This window comes from Propithecus coquereli, unplaced genomic scaffold, assembly GCF_000956105.1.
Source record: "Propithecus coquereli isolate 6110/MARCELLA unplaced genomic scaffold, Pcoq_1.0 Scaffold178, whole genome shotgun sequence".
NCBI classification, from domain to species: domain Eukaryota; kingdom Metazoa; phylum Chordata; class Mammalia; order Primates; family Indriidae; genus Propithecus; species Propithecus coquereli.
In genome coordinates, this window is record NW_012142523.1 from 4221548 (window position 1) to 4236943 (window position 15396).

At 33.5% G+C, this 15396-nt stretch overlaps 1 protein-coding gene across 1 annotated transcript in view; it reads left to right on the forward strand.

Moving 5' to 3' along the window:
- The window catches only part of ZMYM4 (zinc finger, MYM-type 4), a 149739-nt gene that overhangs the window by 98850 nt on the left and 35493 nt on the right, over positions 1–15396 (forward strand). The window contains exons 6-14 of the mRNA XM_012642282.1: positions 163–247; positions 485–740; positions 8648–8822; positions 8919–9131; positions 12418–12568; positions 13055–13170; positions 13613–13888; positions 14051–14201; positions 15018–15190. Coding sequence (XP_012497736.1) covers positions 163–247; positions 485–740; positions 8648–8822; positions 8919–9131; positions 12418–12568; positions 13055–13170; positions 13613–13888; positions 14051–14201; positions 15018–15190 — 1596 coding nt within the window. The remainder of the gene's footprint in view (positions 1–162; positions 248–484; positions 741–8647; positions 8823–8918; positions 9132–12417; positions 12569–13054; positions 13171–13612; positions 13889–14050; positions 14202–15017; positions 15191–15396) is intronic.

Consider the following 15396-nt stretch of genomic DNA (forward strand, 5'->3'; position numbering starts at 1 on the left):
TGATTATAGTTTGCTGTTTGTATTTTATTATTTTTTATTAATGTTAATGTTGTAAACATTTTTGACCTCTGTATAGCAATAGTAAAATGTCTTGAATGTCTGGATGTCTTTAGGTATTTATTCTTTTCTCTGTGTATTTATTTACTTTTTTCTTTTTTAAAGGAGTATAGTCATGGCCAACAGCAAAAAACTCAAGAGGGGGAACTGAAAATTAGTGCTGTGTTTTCAGTCAGTGGCAGCCCTCTTGGTAAGAAACAGACCTGAATAAATGAATTGTATTTATTTTGACCAATATGAATGAGAGGAAGTTCTACTTCTATTAATAATCTAGGCAGTTCTCTCTGCCCATTTAGAATGCCTTTTAATTTTATATTGCATAATTACTATTGGGTTTCAAGACTAGCTCTAGAAGAGAAAGAAAATGTATGTGTGAAACTCATGGTAAAAAGTAAAACATTTTTTTCTTTCAATTTTTTTTTTTAAGCTCCACAGTTGACTACTGGCTTTCAGCCCTCACTGGCATCATCTGGCATGAATAAAATGCTTCCTTCAGTTCCAGCCACTGCTGTTCGAGTTTCCTGTTCTGGTTGTAAAAAAATCCTACAGAAGGGCCAAACTGCTTATCAGAGGAAAGGGTCTACTCAGCTGTTCTGCTCTACACTGTGCCTCACTGGATATACAGTTCCATCTGCCCGCCCACCGCCTCCTCTCACCAAGAAAACTTGTTCAAGTTGCTCAAAGTATAGCAGAATTCTAAATTATCTTTTTATTTCCTTTCTTTTAACATACTTTGTTTTTTGCTCATATATTATGTTTAATTTTCTATGCGTCTGTTTTTTTTTTTTTTTTTTTTGAGAAATAACCACATTATTTTCAGTCTACTTTCAGTTGTTGCTTTTAGTCTTTTCTGGGTGCTTAACGCTCAGCTTTTTTTTTTTAAGCTTTAAATGGTGTGCCTTTTATATATGGAGAAATGTTTTTGAAACCAACCCTTCCATTCTTGTTAATTGAGATGCCTTGTATAACAAAAAGTATACATCAAGGGGTATTATATTACCACAGTATTTTATCTTGTAACTGTAGGCAGTAGATATTTAAATTCAACAAAAGTTATATTTCTTGTTACATAATTGGAATTTATTTAATTTATTTTTTAACTTTAAATGGCTTCCAGTGTTTATATTTTTATCTTCTCAGTATCTCCAAACTGCTTCAGAGGGTTCACGGCAATGTTTAGTAACAAAAAGGGGCATGACCATATGACAATAATAAGGTCTTCTTATTTATTTGAGGAATATGAACTAACTTTGACTGATTTTATAAGGTGATTCTTAGAAACTGTTTGAGTGAGTAAGTCAAAAAAGAGGGAAAATGTTCTCGTTTTGAAATATGTTGGCTTTTTGTTATCAAGCCACTCAAACTGTGATTTATTTATTACTTTATGGCTTAGTGTTTGTAATTGCTCACATAGAATGCAGCCTTTTCTCTGTCTAGAAAGGGAAAAAGATACTCCCTCTTCTGGTTCATTTAGATAAGAGACTTTTAAAAGAAATTTGAATATGGTTAGAAGCTTTTCTGGAAGTAAGTTATATGCACATCCTTTATGCTTCGTTTCTTTGAAACCAAAAGGGTGAAGTTTGGTTGTATTTCAAGTAGTAAAATAACAGTTTACATATATACCATAAATTATATGTCCAAGTGTAGATTGGACTTTAGTTTCCTTTGGAAGTTCTGTTTTCTTTGTAACATTGCTGCTGTTTAAAAGAACAGCAACAAAAACTTCTGCAACTTTTTGTTTTGGAATTTTCTTTTAAGCTAATATAATTAACACAATCTTTTCAGTAGTTTCAGTGGTATCAAATTTTTATCCCCTAGGGTCTGTTTAATGTTCACATGTAGCTAAAAGCCATTTACAATAATGTGTATTGATTAAAAGGTAAGTTAAAATACTTCATTTCAATTTTTGTTCAAAATGAAATTTGATTAAATAATAAGATTGGTGTTTTGTGACTTATAATTTCTTTGGTGAAGGAATTTCTAAAAGGGAAGTTTTAAAAAATATATCTTTTGAAAAAATATTTTTGAAAAAATTTTTTGTAGAGATGAGATCTTACTGTGTTGCCCAGGCTAGCTTTTAAAATCCTGGCCTCAAGCGATCCTCCCACCTTGGCCTCCCAAAGTGCTGGGATTACAGGCGTGAATGACCATGCCCAGCTAAAAATATATATCTTTGAGTTATGTTGTCGTTGTTAGAATAAGTAGTATCCCAAGGCTATTTTGAGTGATAGATTTTTGGCTTATTTTCCTTTTATTTATTTCATTAAAATATAAACCATGAGGAGGTGGTTGGAGAGGGTGCTGGGGAGATGTGGGTCAAAAGATAGAAAATTTCAGTTAAACAGGAAGAATAAGTTCAAGAGCTCTATTGTACAATATGGTGACTAAAGGTAATAATAAATTGTATTCTTGAAAAATGCTAAGAGAGTAGATATAAAATGTTCTCAACCACAAAAATAATAACTATATGAGGTAATGCTTATGTTAATTAGCTAGATTTAGTATTCCACAATGTATACGTACACGTTGAGTATTGCTGATATTAAGTGCTTGGGACCAAAAGTGTTTCAGATTCCAGATTCCACATTTTTTCAGAGTTTGGAATATTTGCATTATACATATTCAGTGGCCGAGCATCTCTAATCAGAAAACTCAAAATCTGAAATGCACCAGTGAGCATTCATTTCCTTTGAGCATTGTGTTGATGCTCAAAAAAGTTTCATATTTGGGGAGCATTTTGCATTTCCAGATTAGGGATACTTAGCCTGTACATCAAGACATCATGTTGTACATGGTAAATATTCAGTTTTATTTATCTATCTATCTGTCTAATGACTCTAACTTTAAAAAGCTATTCTTGGGGCCGGGCGTGGTGGCTCACGCCTGTAACTCTAGCACTCTGGGAGGCCGAGGCAGGCGGATTGTTTGAGCTCAGGAGTTCGAAACCAGCCTGAGCAAGAGCGAGACCCCGTCTCTACTAAAAATAGAAAGAAATTAATTGGACGACTAAAAATATATAGAAAAAAATTAGCCGGGCATGGTGGCGCATGCCTGTAGTCCCGGCTACTCGGGAGGCTGAGGCAGAAGGATTGCTTGAGCCCAGGAGTTGAGGTTGCTGTGAGCTAGGCTCACGCCACGGCACTCACTCTAGCCCGGACAAGAGTGAGACTGTGCTTCAAAAAAAAAAAAAAAAAGCTATTCTTACTACTTTATGGTTACAATTTATATGCTGAAACTATTAACTGGTTTCCACATAATGTTTTTGTAAGTTTAGTAAAAATAGACTTCATGTATACTGTTTGAATTGTAAAACGTGTTTAAAAACAAATACTTAGATATATTATCACGTCTCTAATTTCTGTATTCCAGTGTATTCATCATGGGATTCTAAGATTAAGTCAGCTTGAAAAATATACTTTTCATAGTTTTTTTTCTTGTTTCCTAGTTTGCCATGAAAAGATTTCACATGACAGCTTCCTTTTATGCTTCTTTATTTAATTCTTATGTTAGGGATCAAGAATCTCTAAAATTTCGGTGGTGTTTCTCCTTTTATAATAACAATCATAGATTTTTTCTTTTCAAAGATTTATCAGTTACTTTCAAAATGGCCATAGAAAACTCAGATAAGTTTTAATGTATATGTGTTCTTTCTGGTTCTTTATTTATTATTCTTGTTCATACATGTTACTCTTCATCTAAATTTATCATGTCCCTTTGCCTTAGTTTTGTCTAGAGACAGGTTATTTTTACCTACATGTCATCTTATCTATATCTTAATCTTATGTAATTCATTTATTCTCTAAGATTATATTTCTCTTGTCATATTTGGTTTTATCCATTATCCAACAAATTTTCCATTTTTCTAGACCTGTTATTCCTTGACTCTTAACTGTTCTACCTTTCCATTCACTTATTCTTTTACCCTTTTTTCTCCTTACTTTTTTTCATTCACCCCATTCTGATTTTGCAGGTGCTTCCTACCTGCATATCTCCTCAGCCTTTTCTTCTTCATTTTCTTTCTTGTTAATACTTTTCTACCTCCTTCTCATTTTACAGAATACCTTTTTCTCCTGTTGCTTCAGTCCTCAACCACTGATCAATTTTTTCTTTATACTCCAATTTACTTCCTCAACTACCCTTTCATTTCCTGTTCACCACTTTACCTTTCCTTCCCTTTTTACCCCCCTTGTTTATACATTTGTTGCAATGGTTTGGTATAATTTGGTTTATCTGATTGTAAAATTGCTGAATTGGATGTACCTAAAATATAAGAAAATTAAATTCAAAGAAGCTAAAAGTTTTGCTCAGAGTCACGTAGCTGGTTAATTTTAGTACATGCATTGACCATAGTCTGTATGGTCAAACAGGTTTAATTTGTAAATCAGTTCCTGTAAGAAAGGTTTCAGTTTAATTTGAATAGGCAGACATAGAAAAGATTTCCTTCCTGTTAGCTACTGCCAGTTTTGTAGACTAATAGAAATATAGCGGCAGCACTTAGGTTAAAAGAAACTCATTAGCTGTTCAGAATAACAATTTTATATTTATTAATCTTTTGTTAACCATATCTTAGCCTTGTGAACATAACCTAAAATTTGAAAATATTTTGGTTGTCATTTAATTTTTAGATTTCCTTAATAATAGGGACCTAATAATTTGTTTTTTAAAAAGCTATCTCATATTCTACATAAAAGAGGTAATTTGGAGGATAATTTTGTTAATACTGTTAGAAAATCCAGCTTCTTGGTATAATGGTATTCAAAGAAGTAACTGTTTCTGGATTGTATGTTCCATTTCTGAATTTTCAGTAACTGGAATGAGATTGCTGCTTCTCATTCTGGCATAAGATCTAATCTGCTACAATAAAATGTAATCTAACTGGACTGCAAGCATACTGAGAGCAGTGAAAAATACCTGCTTTTTTATCTTCATCGCCTTGTTCCATGCTGTTCCCAATCCCTATCTCATTAACCTTGTAGAAAACTCCTATTTAAGGTACAACTAAAATGTCACCTTTTTTTGGGTGGCCTTTCATGTCACATATGATCTGAAAAATTATTTCTTCATTTATATTTCTACTGTACAATATTCATACGTTTTTCAAAATTATTTATACTATTAATTTTAAGAATGCTTCTGTTACAATATTTTATAAATTATTTGTCTATTTGTCCCAGTAACTGTGAGCTCCTTGAGCACATGTATGGACTATATCTTGACTCAGGATTTAACTAGTGTCCGGCTCAGTACAACTGCTCAGTATGAAATACATTAAAACTTAGTTTTTAAAATACTGTAAAGGCAAGAAAATACAGAAAACATAGCAGCCTAGAGCTGCTAAGTATGGAAGATGACAAAGTATGGAGTTGTGTGTTACAGTATAGCATAGTATCAGGTGTTCCTCATGATAATTTCCCATTATGTTTACTGTTATCTTTTATGGAAGCCGAGATATTTATGCAGGCATACCTTGGAGATATTGAGGATTCAGTTCCAAACCGCCTCAGTAAAGCAAAAATCTCAATAAAGCACATCACATGAATTCTTTGGTTTCCCAGTGTATGTAGAAGTTATGTTTACCCTCCACTGAAGTCTATTAAGGGTGCAGTAGCATTATTTCTAAAAAAAAAAAAAAAAGTACATATCTTAATTTAAAATACTTTATTGCTAAAAAATGCCAACAACCATCTGAACTTTTAGTGAGTCCTAATCTTTTTGCTGGTGGAAGGTCGTGCCTCATTGATGGTTTCTGACACATCAGGGCGGTGGTTGCTAAAGGTTGGGGTGGCTGTGGCAATTTCTTAAAATATAACAGTGAAGTTTGCTACATTGATTGAGTCTTCACAAAAGATTTCTCTGTAGCATGCAATGTTTTGATAGCATTTTACCCACAGGAGACCTTCTTTCAAAGTTAGAGTCAGTCCTCTCAAACTCCGCTGCTGCTTTAGCAATTAAGTTTGTGTAACATTCTAAATCCTCTGTTGTCATTTCAATAGTGTTCATAGAATCTTCAACAGGAGTAGATTCCATCTCAAGAAACCACTTTCTTTGTTCATCCATAAGAAGCAACTCCTTATCCATTCAAGTTTTATCATGAGATTGCAGCAATTCTGTCACATGTTCAGACTCCACTTCTAATTCTAGTTCTCTTGCTATTTCTACGACTTCTGTAGTTACTTCCTCCACTAAAGTCTTGAACCCCTCAAAGTCATGTATGAGAGTTGAAACGAACTTCTTCCAAACTACTGTTAATGTTGATATTTGTACCTCCTCCCGTGAATCATGAATGTTCTTAATGACGTTTTGAATGGTGAATCCTTTCCAGGTTTTCAATTTACTTTGCCCAGATCCATCAGAGGAATCACTATCTATGGCAGCTATTACCTTACAAAATGTATTTCTTAAATAATAAGACTCGAAAGTTGAAATTACTCCTTGATCCGTGGGGTGCAGAATGGATGTTGTGTTAGCAGGCATGAACCCAACTTTAATCTCCTTGTACATCTCCATCAGAGCTCCTGGGTAACCAGGTACATTGCCAATGAGCAGTAATATTTTGAGTGGAATCTTTTTTTCTGAGTAGGAGGTCTCAGTAGTGTACTTAAAATACTCATCCATGCTATAAACAGATGTGTTGTCATTCAGGCTTTGTTGTTCCACTTATAGAGCACACCAGAGTAAATTTAGCTTAATTCTTAAGGGCCCTGGGATTTTCGTGTGGCAAATGAGCATTGGCTTCAAGTTAAAGTCACCAGCTACATTAGCCCCTAATAAGAGAGTCAGCCTGTCTTTTGAAGCTTTAAAGCTAGGCATTGACTCCTCTACCTATGGAAGTCCTAGATGGCATATTCTAATATAAAGCTGTTTCACCTACATTGAAAAATCTGTTTAGTGTAGCCACTTTCATCAATGGTCTTAGCTGTATCTTCTGAATAACTTGCTACAGCTTCTACATCAGTGCTTGCTGCTTCACCTTGCGCTTTTGTGTTATGGAAATGGCCTCTTTCCTTAAACTTCATGAGCTAACTTCTGCCAGCTTTAAACTTTTCTTCTTCTGCTGTCTCATCTCTCTCAGCCTTCATAGAATTGAAGAGCATTAGGGCTTTGCTCTGGATTAGGCTTTGGCTTAAGGGAATGTTGTAGCTGGTTTGATCTTCTATCCAGACCACTAAAAATTTCTCCATTATCAGCAGTAAGACTGTTTCACTTTCTTACCATTTGTGTATTCACCGGGATAGCCCTTTTAATTTCCTTCAAGAACTTTTCCTTTCCATTTACAACTTGATTAATTGACACAAGAGGCCTAGCCTGCAGCCTGTCTTGGCTTTCGATATGCCTTCGTCACTAACCTTAATTATTTCTAGCTTTTGATTTAAAGTGAGAGATGTGGGACTCTTCCTTTCACTTGAACACTTAGAGGCCTTTGTGAGGTTATTATTTGGCCTACTTTTAATATTGTTGTGTCTCAGGGAAGCCCAAGGAGAGGGAGAGAGACAGGAATGGCCAGTCGGTGGAGCAGCCAGAACACACAGAATGTTTATCAGTTACGTTCATCATCTTATATGGGCATGGTTTATGGTGACCTAAAATCATTACAGTAGTAATATCAAAGATCACTGATCACAGATCATGACAACAGATGTAATAATAATGAAAAAGTTTGAAATATTGCAAGAATTACCAAAACGTGACATGGAGACACAAAGTAAGCAAATGCTGTTAGAAAAGTGGCACCAATAGACTTGCTTGATGCGGGGTTGCCACATACCTTAAATTTGTTAAAAAACACATTATTTGTGAAGTGTAATAAAATGAGGTATGCCTGTAATCTTTTCTTAAAAAAGTATTAGTATAAGTTGTTTAAGATGCAGGAATGAACATAACAGTTTATTAAGTATTATGTGGGTATATACTCATGGGAGATACTGTTTAGAAAATCCCAGCAATTTGAAAAATTGGTTTTTAAAATGGTTTCCACTTAAACTATCTGGTAAACTACTTAGAAAGAATGGTTTGGTGGTGGGATTGGGGTTGAAGTGTTAGGGAGCCTTAATAATTAGGGTTTTAATCTTCATGGCCTTTGTTACTAATACTTATGAATCAAATTATTCAGATATGGAAATGTTAGATTTTATATAGCCATGCTAGAATATATACTGTGTAGTTTAAAATGTATGTTTACTTTTAAAAAATACTGGTTTTTAAGTATTTCAAGTGCAATGTAGTAGTATTTTTAAAGAATGTTTCGAAAATATAGATAATTCTAAAGAAGAAAATTAAAATCTCCTATAATCCTAACTGTAAAGGTAATGAATGCTAACCATTTGATGTATTTCCTTTGAATATTTGAAACATACTAATTCTCACAACAGTTTTAAGAAGTAGGTGGTATATTAATTCCATTTTATAGAAAAGAGCCTAAGGATCAAAGCAACTTATAAGCGTATCCAAGAAAACCCAGGTTTTTAAATTTAAATTTCAGTGCCTTTTCCCTACAGCGTAATCACCTTTGTTTTCTTCAGTTATTTTAGCTCACAAAAAGGAGAGAAATGAATTATGCTGTGTCTTATTTTATCATTGTTCTTATTTTTAGAGACATTTTAAATCCAAAGGATGTGATCAGTGCCCAGTTTGAAAATACTACCACTAGTAAAGATTTTTGCAGTCAGTCATGTTTGTCAACGTACGAACTGAAAAAAAAACCTATTGTTACCATAAATACAAATAGTATTTCAACCAAATGCAGCATGTGTCAGAAGAATGCTGTTGTAAGTTACCTTTTTACTTTATTGTGGGGAGGAATCTAATGTTTATGCTTAAAATACAGATTTTGATGTTCTCTGCTTGTTGTTTTTTAATCCTAGATTCGACATGAAGTTAATTACCAGAATGTGGTACATAAACTTTGCAGTGATGCCTGCTTCTCTAAGTTTCGCTCTGCTAATAACCTCACCATGAACTGTTGTGAGAACTGCGGGGGTTATTGTTATAGTGGTTCTGGACAATGCCATATGCTTCAGATAGAGGGACAGTCTAAGAAGTTTTGTAGTTCAACGTGTATCACAGCATACAAGCAGGTACATGACCATATTTAATCCTTTGTTCATTTCAGGGGGGGTTCTAAATTTTTTAGTGGGAATTATTTATGAAAATTTTTTCATAATTATTTGCTTAACTCATACTCTTTACATATAAATAGTATTTGTCAAGTGAATGTGTGTGTGTCAAGTACTTTTACAGAGTTCTAAAAGTAGTAGTTTTCATACATTTGTTCATGCATTTGAAATACGTGGTTTTAGGGTATGGATTTTTTATTTCAAATGTGATTTATATTTTTGAGTAATATATTGAAAATGCAAAAAATAGTAGTGTATCTCTCAGAGATACCCAGTCCTTTCTTCTGATGTGTAGCCTTCTAGTCTTTGAAATAACATTTTGATTTGTAAATATGCTTTTTATTTGACATGGAAAGGACCAAGTTACATATGTATTCTTGAAATTAGATCCACATAATTAAAATTGCAAACCAGAAAATCAAAATGCTAACATTAATTGTATAGTAACAAGTTTTTCCTTATCTTCCCGAAATAGGAGAAAATAGATGTAGGTTGTATATTATTTTGTGAATTAATGAGGTTCACAGAGGATGAACTGAATGAACGCCGTACAACAAATATCTTTTATATAGTTTTGTGTGCATTAGATATATGTTTTGTTAGTAAATTTTGATCAAATGTTAGTTTTAAAATTGATAAACCTAAAGGAATAGTAAGTACTTTTTACGTTTTTAATTTTACAGTGATTCCCTGTTTCAGTGCATTTACTGATCATTCTTTTTCTTAGAACAGTGGATTTTTATTTCTTTATTTTTATTTTTTTTTAAAAGAAAAAAACTTTACTTGGCCATAAAACATAGTTATATGAAATAGTGTATTTTTATACAGTCCACCAAAATTGGTGAATTTAATAGTGTCAATTGGAAATTTTCTAATAAATTGTTCTTAAAACTTTATAGTAATTTTGGCATTTCAACATTATATAATGTTTCAGTTTATTTCTTCTTAATGTAAAAGCACATTAAAAAGTCTTACTAGCTTTACTATTTATTCCTTATTTGTGCTCTCATAGGGAAAAAAAATCCCAGTATCTTCATGTGTATTTCTTTGTCCAAAAGACTGTTCTTTTCCTGATACTGTATCAGGTACTAAAAGTTACTTGGATTCAGTTCATTGAAAGATGATTGATAGTCCACAAAATAAGGAGAAATAGGATTAAACATCTTAATTTTAAACTTATTCATTATTTTTTTTCCTTTTTTTTTTTGAGAACAGGGTCTTGCTGTATTGCCTGGGCTGGAGTGCAGTGACGTTATTGTAGTTCACTGCAACCTCAAACTCCTGGGCTCAGGCAATCTTCCTGTCTCAGCCTCCTGAGTAGCTGAGAATACAGGCATGCGCCACCATGCCTGGCTAATTTTTTAAAAATGTTTTTTGTAGAGACGGTGTCTCTCTATATTGACCAGGCTGGTCTGGAACTCCTGGGCTCAAGCGATCCTCCTGCCTTGGTGTCCCAAAATGCTGGGATTATAGGCGTGAGTGACTGTGCCCAGCCAATTCATTCATTACTTTTAATTTAGCCCAAACCTATTAAGTTTCTCATGTATTATATTAATATGTACCTTGGTAGAGAAAGAACTGGAATTTAGAAGTAAGGCAGATCTGGATTTGATTCCAGACTTTCTGTTCAAACAGGATTTTACCTCAGGCAAAGCAGTTAATCTCCCTGAGTCCCAGTTTTCCTATGTGTAAATGGCTGTAATACAACCCATGTCAGTGGGATGGTTTTAGGGTTATATAAAGTAAGAATGACAGAGCACCTAATATGGAATCTGGCACATCGCAGATGGTCATTTCTGCTGCTTTTCTTTCGTCCTTATGTATAATTCATTCAACAAACATCAGATGTAATTCCTGTTTTGAGGAGGAAAACAGTTTATGTCTCCTTGGGAAAATAGACATATAAATAAGTAAACAGTGATGCCATGATCAAAGTCTTAGGTGGTACAGTGGGCCATAGAGGAAGCATTGTCAGCTCTACTTGATAGGGAAAGATGAAACTATCAGCAAAAGCTTCACAGACGTAACTCTTGACCCAAGTCTTAAAAATGAAGTTCGTGTTTGCAGACCTTATCAGGGAGGAAAGGGATATGGGGTTGGAGACTTACAAGACATTCCAGAATTCAGGAATATGTTTACTTTAATATGTATCTATGTTAATGTCAAGTCTCACAAATTTGTCCTTTAAGAGGGAGGAGACATCTTAAAAATCTCCTAATTGGTGCTAGACATATTTTATGAGTTATCCTGAATGTGCGACACATTAATAATATTTAGCATTTTTTGCTGCAGAACCCCTAATCGGTTGCAGATTTAACAGACTCTTTGATTGTTTATATTTGGACACTTGTGATATCCAAGGTTTGCTCCCACTTTATTGCTATAGAGTATTCTTTTTTATTAGTGGTAGAATACTTGACAATTAGCTTTTTAATATGTTTATCAGTTTCCTTAAAGTCACATTTTATTGTTATATACAGTACCTTTGGGGGGTTCTTCCAATTTTTAGGATAGTACAGTATAAGGGCATGAACTCCCTGCTGTGTTATAAAAATTTTTAAACTATGAGTACAGTATGGTGGCTCATGCCTGTAATCCCAGCACTTTGGGAGACCAAGGTGGCAGGATTGCCTGAGGCCAGGAGTTCATGACCAGCCTGGCAACATATCGAGACTCCCCCTGCCCCATCTCTACAAAATGTAAAAAAATTAGCTGGGCATGGTGGTGCATGCCTGTAGTCCTGACTACTTGGGAGGCTTAAGGCAGAAGTATCCCTTGAGCCCAGGGGTTTGAGGTTGCAGTGAGCTATGATTGTGCCACTTTACTCCAGCCGGGGTGACAGAGTGAGGCCCTGTCTCTAGAAAAAGAAAAAGTAATGTTTAAAAAAAAAAAGATTGTAAAAGTATGGTTACAACCAATTAATTACTAGGTTATAACTAGCATAATTTTTAATGAAATAGAAAAGAATGGAAAATACCAAAGTGCATCACATGTTGTCATGATATATATTGCTCTATAAGACTTTTTTCAGTTTTACATACATAAATGTTACACAAATGCAGAATCTCCAGAGTATGTGTTTAATGGGTCACTTTGTAAAATTTATTTCTTACTGAGAATTGTAATCATAAAAGTTTGAAACACACAGATTTAAAATGTTTCAACACCACTTAATATAAACATTTCAAAGAATTTTGCTTTTACTAGGACTTTGGTAAAAATGAATGTTGTTTTATTCTCTTAATAGAAATCAGCCAAAATTACACCATGTGCGCTTTGCAAATCATTGAGATCCTCAGCAGAAATGATTGAAAATACCAATAGCTTGGGGAAAACAGAGCTTTTCTGTTCTGTTAATTGCTTATCTGCTTACAGAGTTAAAATGGTTACTTCTGCAGGTAATATTGGTTTCATAAACTATGAAATTTAATAATTGAAAAAATTAGGGTTATTACTTTGTTTTTATGGTATGGATTATTCTCCAAATTTAGTTGATTTTTTAAGGCAAATTTAAAATATTTCAGATTTTTGTTGTAAAATATCACCTATTACCTTGATTACTTATTTACTTATATGTGTATTTATGCATTAAACTCTTACCACTGGAATTTCATGTGGCTTCTTTAATGTATTTTCTTTATTCACACCTGATTTATTTTAAGAGTCATTTATTTTGTTGTTTCAGGGTAGACTGTGACTACTTTTAATTAAAAAGTTTTTAATGTTAGTTTTTGTCTGTATGTGACATGAGGGAAATGATTGAGGTTAGTTTCAGTTCCTGCAACTTAATCTGGCCCTTGAATTTTTGTATATTGTATACTTATTTCTCATATTTGTGTACATTTTTATATATTACTTAATAGTTTTTATTTTGATTTGCTAAGGTGTACAAGTTCAATGTAACAGTTGTAAAACCTCAGCAATCCCTCAGTATCACCTAGCCATGTCAGATGGAAGTATACGCAACTTCTGCAGCTACAGTTGTGTGGTAGCTTTCCAGGTATGGCTTCAGAAATCTTCCTCTTCTTCAGTCAGTAAGACACCTACTATGGTAATGTAAACTTATTAGGTGTTTACTAGTGCCTGGATTGTCTGAGTTTCTATTTCAGTTCTATTAAACTAGCATTCTTAGTTCATCCTGTATTTGGAGGTATGTCATTTAACTCCCTTCTATAAAATTAAATAGTACTAGTATCACCCAGATTATCTATCCAGAGGATATTATTTTTAAAGATTATTAGTGAAATTATTTTATTTGGTCATAAATGAGACTTCCCCCCATTCAGTTGTAAGTTACTCAAAGGCAGGAATTTTTGCCTATTCACAGACATACGTGTGTTCTTACATGCCTAGAACTGTGCTTGGTATATATAAGCACGTGATACTTATTTGTCTGAACAAATGATTTAACTGATTTTTTTTTGCTGTTTTGTTTTTTTCAGAAGTTATTCAGCAAACCAACTGGAATGAATTCTTCAGTAGTGCCCCTGTCTCAGGGCCAAGTAATTGTAAGCATCCCCACAGGTTCAACAGTGTCAGCAGGAGGAGGCAATACCTCTGCTGTTTCTCCCACTTCTATCAGTAGCTCTGCTGCAGCTGGTCTCCAGCGCCTCGCAGCCCAATCCCAGCATGTTGGGTTTGCACGAAGTGTGGTAAAAATCAAGTGTCAACACTGTAACCGTCTTTTTGCCACAAAACCAGAACTTCTTGACTATAAGGTAAAGTATAGGTTCGTGAAAAGGGTTTGAGTCTATCTGTAAAATTATTTTTAGCTTTTCCTCTCTCAAAATTATGCCATTTGTTTTGAAAGTAACAGGAATGAAGATTTACATAAGACAAACCAAATGTTTAATTAGTACTTAATGATTATTTCTTTGCAGGGTAAAATGTTTCAGTTCTGTGGCAAGAATTGTTCTGATGAATATAAGAAAATAAATAATGTAATGGCAATGTGTGAATATTGTAAAATTGAGAAAATTGTAAAGGAGACTGTGCGATTCTCAGGTGCTGACAAGTCATTCTGTAGTGAAGGTAAAGATAGAAGATTATTTTACTGAGCATGTTGGTTATTTTAAAAGTAGTTGATGATTCAAGGTATTAATATGTAAGTCTATTATTTTATCCTTTATGTATCATGCCAAAGTCTTTTTTATTTGTTTATACTTAGTTCATTCTTTTTTGGTCTAGTCTTTTACATTATATAGATATTAAAATCAAGTGAAAGATCCTCAGAGTATAATGCAGAACAAGGTGATGTATTTAACATTTATTGGGTAGGTGAGAAACTCAAAGATCTTTTAAGTTCTTGCACTCATTTCTAAATGGAATGCCTTGAATTATAGTAGCATCTTAAGTTTATATTTTTATTGTTTTAAACAGCCATTGTGTTTCCGAATATATATTATCTGAATATGCAAATCATATGACATAGATCGTTTTCTTTATTTAGATGACTATTTTAGTCAGTCGTTTAGAATGTTTTGCTTTACTCTGAAACTGCGCAAGCTTAGACTTTTAGACCAGTGGCTTTCAAACCTTTCGACCACTGCATAAAACAAGAAATACATTTTACATTGTGACCCAGTATATTTTCACATACCCAAATAAAACAAAAGTTTCATTACAGTAAACTTACTATGTGTGATGAAGTTTAATGTTTTCTACTTTGTGCTATCCTATGTTATTTCATTAAAAGAAAAATGCTAGTTTTGATCCTCTGAATTAATCTCTTGATCTGCTAATTATTCAGGACCCAATTGTAAAAACTTTGTTCTAGGTCATTTAAATTAAAGATGTAGATAATTAATATTTTTCTCTAATGTTAAATTTATCTTTCCTGATTTTTAGGTTGCAAATTGCTTTATAAACATGAGTTGGTAAAACACTGGGGAAATCACTGTAAAATGTGCAGTTATTGTTTACAGACATCCCCCAAATTGGTACAGAGCAATTTGGGGGGAAAGGTGGAGGAGTTCTGTTGTGAAGAATGCATGTCCAAATACACAGTTTTGTTCTATCAGGTAAATATAATTCATATTCCTGGGTTTTTGAGTTAAGGCATAAATTATTCCCTTTTTTAATTTCATGTCATATGAAGGACAATTTAATGATTTAAAACTTTTAAGTATTTGTTTTGTACTCTAGCAATTAATGTAAGATTTAGGAAGACTTTAATGTCATTGAAATTTTATTCCTTTTGTTTTGATTTTCTGTAGGAGACATCAGT